Source organism: Triticum dicoccoides, chromosome 6A (genome assembly GCF_002162155.2).
Source record: "Triticum dicoccoides isolate Atlit2015 ecotype Zavitan chromosome 6A, WEW_v2.0, whole genome shotgun sequence".
NCBI lineage: Eukaryota > Viridiplantae > Streptophyta > Magnoliopsida > Poales > Poaceae > Triticum > Triticum dicoccoides.
The window spans coordinates 2,912,006-2,922,006 of record NC_041390.1 but is presented as its reverse complement, the minus strand read 5'-3'; the positions used below and the strand labels follow the sequence as shown (position 1 = coordinate 2,922,006).

Sequence of the window (10,001 nt, the reverse complement as noted above, 5' to 3'; positions counted from 1 at the left end):
CAACCCTGTGCCCACCCCCTGTCCGATGGAGAGAGGAGAGAGGGGAGAGAAGGGAGGAGGAGGAAAACATGGGTTTGTTGTGGGCTCCAATGCTTGTCCATGGGGTTTCCATAGTTCCCCAAACCACTTCTTTATGTGGTATCGGTTTATGGGATTTGGAATATTTATTCATGCCCACGACCTTTGGTGTACCCTGTTGGATGGTAAAAAGTGTCCCAACCATCCAGTCCGGACATTTAGAAGCAATTTGGTGTAACCCGTTGGAGATGTTCTAAGAAGTTAAACTTCGTAAGTTTTGACTAAGTTATAGAGAAAATTATCTATATCTCAATACCAATTATATACCATATGGAAAAATATTTCATGTTGAATCTAATCGTATTGATTTGGTGTTTTTAATGTTAATAAGTTTTTCTATAAACTTGGTCAAAGTCTACAAAGTTTAATTTTGAAAAAATATATCGAGCACACACTATATTTTGTGCAAAGGATATGGAACAGTGCTACAGTTATAAAGACGTGTTACCTAATTGTCCTACACTCTATTTGATGTTTGTCCTATGGATCCCTTTAGGCGCTAATCTTCCCGCTTAATGTCAACTGAACCTCACCCTAGACTTTAGCCTCTCCCCTGATTTTTCTCCACCTCCATAGGCATATGATTTTCGGATGGCCTGCATGTGCGGGGTCGAAAAAATCATACCCCCTCCATCTAGGTGCATAAGGAATCTAAGGAGCTGCATTGCAACCTAGGTGCATGAAGATTGGATGAAGGATATTACATCAAAGATCATTGGCAATAATTACTCCAATTTGGCCTGCTTTGAAAATTGGGAGGAGCCAACCACTATCTTGGTTTTCCATGTCGTTAATTCTTAAAGAGCTTGTCGTTAATTCTTAAAGAGCAACATGCAAATCCTATTTAATGCGCCCAATGAAATAGGAGTTAATTGCAAAAAACAACCACATTTACGGCTAGGTTTGCAGAAAAACACCAAGTCGTTAATCCATTGCAAAAATCACTGCATTCCCAGTAAACATTTTGCAGAAAGCACTAATCGCTTGCTTTGCCCCGTTTAATTGTGTTTCCGATAGGTGGGGTCCAATTGTAAGGTGCTGACTTGGCTAAGAACTGAGAAACATACCCCTTGATATAAAACAAAAATCAATCAGACCCACTCACGCGCCGTCACAAAATGAGAATAGCAGAATGCAACACGAAAGTTAATAATCACAGGGAATGAGGAGCTTCTTCCACGCTTGGTGACTTATATATTTGAAATACTAAATTTTCATTAGACGCCCTAGCACATATGAAGTACTACCGGCCATCTGCCATGGTCGAGAAGTTGTACACCTATAGACGTATGATAAGTTGTTCAGATTGCCATGACAATAATGTACCAACGGCACAACCAGCTCACATATTGCCAAAATAATTGCATTATTGGCTGTCTACTGTGTGCCACGGACACAGGCTAGAAGTTCCTGATGCTTGACAATGAACCAACACTTTAAATATGAAGATCATTGATATAGGACTTAGTATGTAATACTTATGGCACATCTAGATCTGCTTTAGCAAAATTGTTTAACTCATCGGAGCAATCGAGGAAAACGTTATACTCCCTTAGTTTCCAGATAGGTTTCTAAATTTTCCAAACAATACATATAAAAATATGAAGATAAACAATACCAAATCAATACCTATACATTCACCCTTAGATATATTTTCATAATATATTGTTGATATTTCTCTTCTATATATTTGGGCAAACTTCGAAATTATTTTTCAGCTAAGTTTATGTTTCACCTACTTGAGGATAGAGGGAAGCAAACGATTGGCACCAGTGGTTCCTCCTCCTTGTCCTCTTATATATCCTCCCATGGGCGTTTCAACTGCGCATGCATATAAAGTTCAATAAAACTGTGGGTACATATACGATATGTGCTCCTATATCGAAGAATTTTCTATCACTCATGCTTCCATTGATATTGCGATCGAGTATATCCTGAACGGAGCTACTCCTCAGCTGCCCATCCATATCAATCACATCATGTACTTGAGTGAGTATTCTTCTCTTCTGCCCTGCACGCAATACCATAGATCTCATAGTGTATCCCAGTCAGCCAAGTGGCCGGCGCTACTGCAGTGCGGCACCCATTTTAGTGCCCGCTATGCAATTAAGCTACTCCCTTCATTCACTTTTATAAGTCGTTTCAGACAACTCAAATTGAGTTGTTTTGCATGATGTCTGAAATGCTACAACACCTTATAAAAGTAAACAGAGGGAGTAGGTAATTTCGTGCATCCTCACCCACACCCCCTCCCTTGCTTAAGAGGCTCACATCAACTCGATATACGTACATCAACTATTTTTTCTGAACCATGCAGGAGAATTGTGTTGGATTAATCAAGACCACGGTATTATACATGATGGAAAGCATGGTTGTAGTTGTGTTGAATTAGGCAAGTACTAGTTATACGTGTGGGAGGTTCTAGTGCTAGTGTGGTTAGGTACAAGTGTGATCAAGCTTGTCGGTGATTACTTTCGGAAAGCTTAGCTTAGGTCGGTTTGAAGTTTCCTTGTGCTAGTGTGTACGTGCTCGAATGGTCTACTACAAGTCAGTTTTGTAAGTCCTAGCTGCCCCTATATACGATTTTAACCAAGAAAATTATGAAAAAATAAAGATAAATTAGAGGGTACGAGATGTACCCTTGGCCATAGTTTTTTTGGGTATAGTTTGGCTATTATTCTGTGAACGCATCCCATCAATTGGTATTAGAGCGTGATCAGAGACATGAAGCCAAGCTTTCCCCAGGAAGGCGGCCCCTCTTAGCGCTTAGTGGGGCCATATAGTCGTTGGATGATATAGTGATGTGGAGAAGGCAATGAAATTGTCGTCAGCGAGCAGAGTGGCGACCATCGATGAGTGGAGCAAGGAGGAGAGGAAAAGTTTTGAACATCACCAAGATGTGGACGTGAGTCCATAGTACAAAACAAACAAAAGATAAACTGCGCTAGCATGTACATTATGATTACTGTGTATGCAGTCTGGTAAATTTGCTAAAATATATGCCTAGTACTTTGCCTACAACAGCAATGGTTATTTGTATAGAACATTGCTGGCATGCATCCTACTACATCCACGGGAATTTGTATAGAACTATCCTGTCAACTATGATTTTACTGATCTTATCCATGAGAATTCACATGGGGGGAAATTGGAGAGACGCATGCCTGATGGCTATCATTCACAAAAGTGCCTGATAACACCAATATAACTACCATGATTTTGCACTACCAATAGTGAATTCAACTATTTTTCATAAAAGGCATGACCATGCCTAATTTTTGTAGACCAGGACTGGACATTTTCCCACAACATTACTGGTAATTATGGTACATGATATATATACTCACTAATTAACATTGCTCGGACATGCATTGTAAGTTTGCTAGAAAAAATTGCTAGCCTTGAGATAAATTAACTGAGAGATGAGAATTAACATAGGGAAAATTAAAGGTCCATGCCAAGTACCAATGATACAAGTCCCTGGTAAATCCAATACTACGACCATGGTAATTTTGTACGGAATGTATACTGTTTGGGAAATTTTATCAAGAAAGTGTACACCTTATTGCAGCAAGATGGTATACCTAAAAAGAATGGAGTCAAATTAATCTGGTCAATTTGGTACATGGTTCAGAAAATTATGGATGGTGCGGTGTTGATTTTGTATTCAGAATCCACCCAAAAAAAACAAAATCGCCACATAACTCCATCCCAGAATCTCCAAAAAAAACATTCATCACTCACTCATCCATAGACATCACATAACGATATTGCCCAGCACAGTTTTGAACCACATTGGATGTAAGGCCCTATTCCGCCGGATTGAAACCAACCAGCCCTCCCGCCTCGCCGTATTGTTCAACCAAAAAATCACCTGCGCGAATGTTCACCAATGCAACCACGTCATCTCTCTCAAAACGAAACTCATGGGATGTCGTGAGAGGATCCCACCCCCTATCAAAACCCCCAGGACTCCACTCTTCCACACATCATCATGCCGCAACACAAGGGGCAATGAGGAACAATGCTGAAAAAATGGAGGATGCATTCGGGGATTGGGGAAAGAGCCACTCACCTGCGATTTGATGCGCTACACCGCAAAGCCGTCGGAGACCGGCAGAATCTGCACGCCAATTCTACCGTTGATGAGAGCGGAGGGGAACAGGGATGGGGTTGAGGAAGCACGATTTCCAAAATCAACTACTTACACCTGCCCCCTAGAATGCATGTGAGTGGGAGCATTTTGCCGTGGCATCGAAGTCAACGTGAGGGGTCACGAGCAGAACACACGACAAAATAACTGTGAGGTGGGCCTTAGAAACCCTCAGACCGACCTTTCATATATGAAACTAGTCGATCAAACCGTCCACGACGCACTAACGGATAAGGAGGGCCACCAATCCCTCAGTGCCCCGCAAGAATAGCATGCACGGCAACAACTAGTGACAAACGTGGCTGCTAGATGCGCATTGGACGACAAACTATGAGTTTGGATTTGTCCCAATATTTGGAATGCTCATCAGTTAACAATTTCATTAAATAATACATGGGCAGCCAAAATTATCGAAGACAAAAATATTTTCCAGATATTTATTGAGATAAATTATACAAAAAATATCATGTTGGACAGTCCAAAACTGGAATTGTTTCCAGAACTTGGTTGTACGTCCAAAAAACTTCTTTTGTGGAACTAAGACAATATTTTTTTAATAAACTAATAATTAAGTTATAAATCTATTTTTTAGAGGACATCAAGAGAATATGTGCAAGGCATGGGAGGACTGAAATGTCCAGGATAAGCAGACAAGTAGGAGGAGCCCCCACCGAGGCAATCCTTTTCATGTCCTCCATGATTGAATTGTTTGCTTGTTCCGATGGAAAGAGAAACCACACGTTGGGTCGTTTTCAGGCAACATATCTTATCAGCTCGCTTATCGGGAGCGTACGTGGCGCACACTAGATTCAACTTTGGTTATTCGTGTCCCCTGGCCGTGTCGCCGCATCTTCATCATGGTAAAGGTGGACTTGTCTTCCCTCTCTTACCAGTCTTACCTAACAATAACGCACCTCGAGCTGGCCAACCAATCAATAATAGCTGGCTAGCGAATCAATCTATGGTTGAGTTGGTTAGGTGGACAGTGATATCCTCAACCCATCAGAGTTTAAATCCTGGTGCTCGCATTATTTCTGGATTTATTTCAGGATTTCCGGCGATGCGCTTTCAGTGGGAGGAGACGTTCCCGTCGACGACGAGGCGCCTACGGTGACTTCGTAAATCTCAAGATGATATGTCTGCTCAGTCTCGGAGGTGCTCATAGGGGTAGGGTGTGCGTGTGTGCGTGCATAGGGGTGAGTGTATGCGCGTGTATATGAGCGCTTGTGTCTGTACTGATACTCAAAAAAAATATAATAGCTGGCTAGAATAATGCACCTCGAGCTTTGGCATCACCATTCACACGCAAGCACAGATGAGCTTCAATTAATAATAAGAGGGTGCAAAAGGAGATTATTACTACAAGTTTTGTTATTTAATTCACAGGAAATAAATATAGTATGTATGTATATCCCGAGCTCACATGAGCTCGGACCAATAGTAAAAAATAAAAAAAATCTGAATTTTTTTGTCTGAAACTTTGACAAATATTTCCATAGCTTGCAAAATTTTATCACATGAAATAAATATAGTATGTATGTATATCCCGAGCTCACATGGGCTGGGACGAACAGTAAAAAATTTAAAATTTAAAAAAATCTGAATTTATTTTGCTGAAACTTTGAGAAATGTTTCCATAGCTTGCAAAATATTTCCATAACATTTTGGATCATCGATTTTGTTTTTTACGAGATTTTCCACGAGTGTCATATGATGATGGAATTTTGAAAGCTATATAACTTTTGTCATAGTTTCACCCAAATTTTTTTGGAATTATTTGAATTCTTTTTTATTTTATTTGAGCTCGGGATCAGGACAGCTGCGTCCGTCTGACATTTCCATATATAACTTGCTCCTGCATTGAAACAAGATAGGATCGACACAGCGGAGACGAATGGGAACGAGGCGACTTTATACGATGAGAAAGTGATGGATGCGGCTACCCGGACGTGAAGGCATCAACCGCTGCCTCCTCTCCTATAAATAAACACCCGTTGGCAGCACCTATCTTTCCATCAAGGCATCACCCAATCCGCTCCACAGCCCCCGGAGCCAAACACATCAACACGCCCCCCTGTCTTCTTCTTCCCTGCTCAAATCCTCCATACACCATGGGCTCCCTGAGAAGCAGCGGCAGCGGCGCGGCAGTGCCCGTAGAGAGTGTTGACCCCGAGGCGGCTTGCGCACTGCTGGCCTCGGGGCAGTACGGGTACGTGGACGTGCGCATGTGGGAGGACTTCGACAAGGGCCATGTCGCCGGCGCGCGCAACGTACCATACTACCTCTCCGTCACCCCTCACGGCAAGGAGCACAACCCTCACTTCGTCGACCAGGTCGCCGCGCTCCACGCCAAGGAGGACCGGTTCCTCGTTGGCTGCCGCTCCGGGATCCGGTCAAGGCTCGCCACCGCAGACCTCGTCGCCGCCGTAAGTACTAAGTGGATCCGTGACACTTTGTTGGTTACCTTCTGATTTATTGATTCGTCGACCTGCTGGCTTACCGGTTTGATGGCGCAGGGATTCACGAATGTGAAGAACCTGGAGGGTGGCTACCTCTCCTTGCTCAAGAGCGCAAGCTACCCGCAGCCGGCAGCCAGCCACCACTGATCCATCAATTCCGTATCTAGAATAAGTACTACTCTCTCTGTAAACTAATATAAGAGTGTTTAGAACACTAAAATAGTGATCTAAACGCTCTTATATTAGTTTACGGAGGGAGTACTATGTAGTATTATCCAACATCTTATGAGTTATGAAGAATAAGAGGAAGAAGCGTGTTCAGAACTGAGGAATTAATTTCCATGGAAAAAGAAGGCACTATGCATGTATATGCATCCTGAGTTTTTGGCATGGACTTTGTTCCAACCAAAAGTGCTACTAGCTGAATACTGATTTCCCCTTTTATGATTGTAGCTTGCAAAAGGAACCTAAGAAAATGTATTTTTCTTCAGGTCGCCCCATGCGTAACACTTTGACCTCTCCCACTGGCCGCGAACCTTAGACCTGCCCTTTGTTGTGGCCCTACATCCCAAAGGTGGAAAAGTATCATTTCGCGGGGCACCTGCTTTGTGGCATCCTGACAATGTCGTCACCTCAGTCTCCCTCTCAGGCTCCGCACCACGGGATATCTTCTAGCCGTTGCGGGCAAGGATGACAGCCTTGTCTGGCGATATTGGCATGGTTGCTTGCCTAGATTGGGTGGTGGCCCTGCTGATACGCTAGGCGTGGTCACGAGTCTTCTCCGTACTTGTTTGACTCCCTACTATTGCAGGAATTCTTTTTTTTTTATGTTTGTACATCATTTATGCGAACTATGCACTAGGCGACACGGGGCGATCGCGCCGCCGGCCCTAGGCCTCCTCCCTCGTCTCATTTGTCCTACCGCCGCCTGAGGTCTCACCGGCGAAGCCTGGCCTATGATGGCGGCGGCGAGGCCTTATCCCTCACGCGGTAGTGGCAATATCTCTGGGCAGCGGCGGTGCAAGGAGCGGTGGGATCCCTACGACGTGCGTGACGGCAGCGGCAGCGGAGGCGCACCCTCCCCACATTGGAGACGCCCCTGTGGCGACGGCCGGGATCGCGGGTCTTCTCCTGCCCAGATGGGCTTGGGCGGGCCGGCGGTTTCGGTGTGCATATACAGGAGAGCATGGTGGGCCTAGCGGCGCCGACTGTAGGTACCATGGTAGTGCCATGGCCGGTCAGGCGGTGGTGGCCTGGATCCCTTTCGTCTAGTCCCCGATAGAGATGGCGGCAGTCCATGCACGAGATGCTTGAGGGAGGCTCTTCGAACAGATTTGGGTGAAAACCTGCTCTCGGCTAGCTGCCAAGGCCGGCGGTGGCGGCGCTGGCTATGTCATTTTTGGAGGTGTACACGGGCTGAGGGACCAGTGAAAGGCTTATTTGGTGAAGCGGTGCTTCATCTTACACATTGCTGGTGTCGGATCTCGGCAGCATGGCACAGTAGAGACTCGACGTCCGATGCGCGGAGATGGACTCCCGCAGGAGGAGGAAGCTGTCTAGCATCATGGTGGCGTCGATGGCAGAGAGGCCTGACAAGGTCGATGCATCAGTGCTGCTCTGAGGATGGGTCGATGGAAGATAGAGGTGACGGCCCATGCGGTGTGCGGTGCTCACTGGGAGTGTGTCGGACCAGTGTGTGACCCAATCCAGGTAGTGGCTTGGATGGGGCATCTGGCTTTAGATGTTAGGCTTTGATACGATGTCTGTTTGGTATTAGGTCCGGACATTTTGCACACCTTCATCAAGGGGATAGGAGTAGCGACAGCATTGCCAAGATGTTGCCTTCAGGCTTATTGATGTATCACCTTGTATAATCTTTGTGAATAATTAATAAAATGGTTGCATGCATCGTCCAGATGCAAAGGCCCGGGTTACATCCTTCATTTCTAAAAGTAAAATAAAAAAAATATACGAACTATGGTAACACAACAAGGAGATCAGGTTAGATTTACTATAGCCTGATATGGAAGTAAATGCGAGCTTCACACAATCTTATATTAGCCGGGACAAGTGCAGAATCTACTGTTAACATGTATGCATATGGTATACACCGGCAACTTTGCACTTCAAGGATCGCTACTAACCGTGTGTTTCATTTGTGATCTAACCACCTCATATGAATGCCACAAACACATATTAACAATTGCAGATGTACCGTGTGCATAGAAACAAATTAATTAACACAGCGCCTGATACTAATGTGTGATATTCAGTATACTGGTGTATTGTTTGGACATGCAGAAAAACTTTTTGTATGTTTCATGTAAGCTAGGTGTATCTCCATAGAACTTTAGGTTATTGCAGTTTTAGTTTTTGTTCAAAAGGCATTACAAATTTAAGAGGAAAAAACTTGGGAGGCCTCCAACGACGCAACAACGAGCCAAGCAAGAAACAATCTATGTATGGAGGAGAGATCCCTTCCTGACCTAACCTTTTCAAAGGGTAACCTTCCTAGTGATTTAGCTCTGAAAATAACCACCTAGTTGTTCGACGAGAAATGCAAGCTTGAGGAGCTTGCCGAACATGAGCTTTACTAACAGCCTTAACCATAGGTTGGGCAAGCAGGCACATGCACAGGAATTGGATAAATGGTGTTTTCCTCTCTATTTTATTTCATTTTCTCTTCACATGAAATTTCCTCTATATGTAGAATAATTGTTCCACGGTTCCGGGCTTCAAAAAAAAGCTAATACTCTATTAATGAATCGTTATTACACCAAAGTGCCTAGTTAATGTATATACGTAAAAATTCAAAGACCTAATTTGCAGGGATAAGTCTACACCACAATGCAATGACATGCACAACGAACAAAGAAATCAATCCGATCGGTGGCGGCTAGTTTAGTTAGCTTGACATTCCATCTTTAATAAATCCCAAATGTTTTATATTTCAGGTTAAATTAAATGTTGGAATGTAATTTTTGCACTTCATTCAGGTGCATAGATCACCTAGTGTAAACCAAATATCAAAGAATATTAGTCATGGTTGCAATTAATATTCCTCGTAATATACACATCCCCTCAATCGGCTTCAACGTGCAGCCCCTTTAACTTCTTCGCTCTACTTCCCACACATACATGTAGGATTAAATACTTAGTTCAATGGCAGTTTTTGATGGCATGTGATAGTCTCATTCCCATGACTTGGTCATGGTGTAGCTCCTATGGTGCGCTATACACGTGGACGGAAGGAGTACCAAATATAGAGCACACTCACATCATCAATGAAATATTGAATCCACTAAACAATA

The 10,001-nt window shown here is 43.7% G+C and overlaps 1 protein-coding gene across 1 annotated transcript; it reads left to right on the top strand.

Moving 5' to 3' along the window:
- The first annotated feature begins 6,222 nt into the window (after positions 1 to 6,222).
- On the top strand, positions 6,223 to 7,199 carry LOC119319177 (thiosulfate sulfurtransferase 16, chloroplastic-like). Its single transcript, XM_037593662.1, has 2 exons — positions 6,223 to 6,657; positions 6,748 to 7,199. The coding sequence occupies exons 1-2, from the start codon at positions 6,343 to 6,345 to the stop codon at positions 6,835 to 6,837; spliced, it is 405 nt and encodes a 134-aa protein (XP_037449559.1). The 5' UTR covers positions 6,223 to 6,342; the 3' UTR covers positions 6,838 to 7,199.
- The last annotated feature ends 2,802 nt before the right edge of the window (positions 7,200 to 10,001 follow it).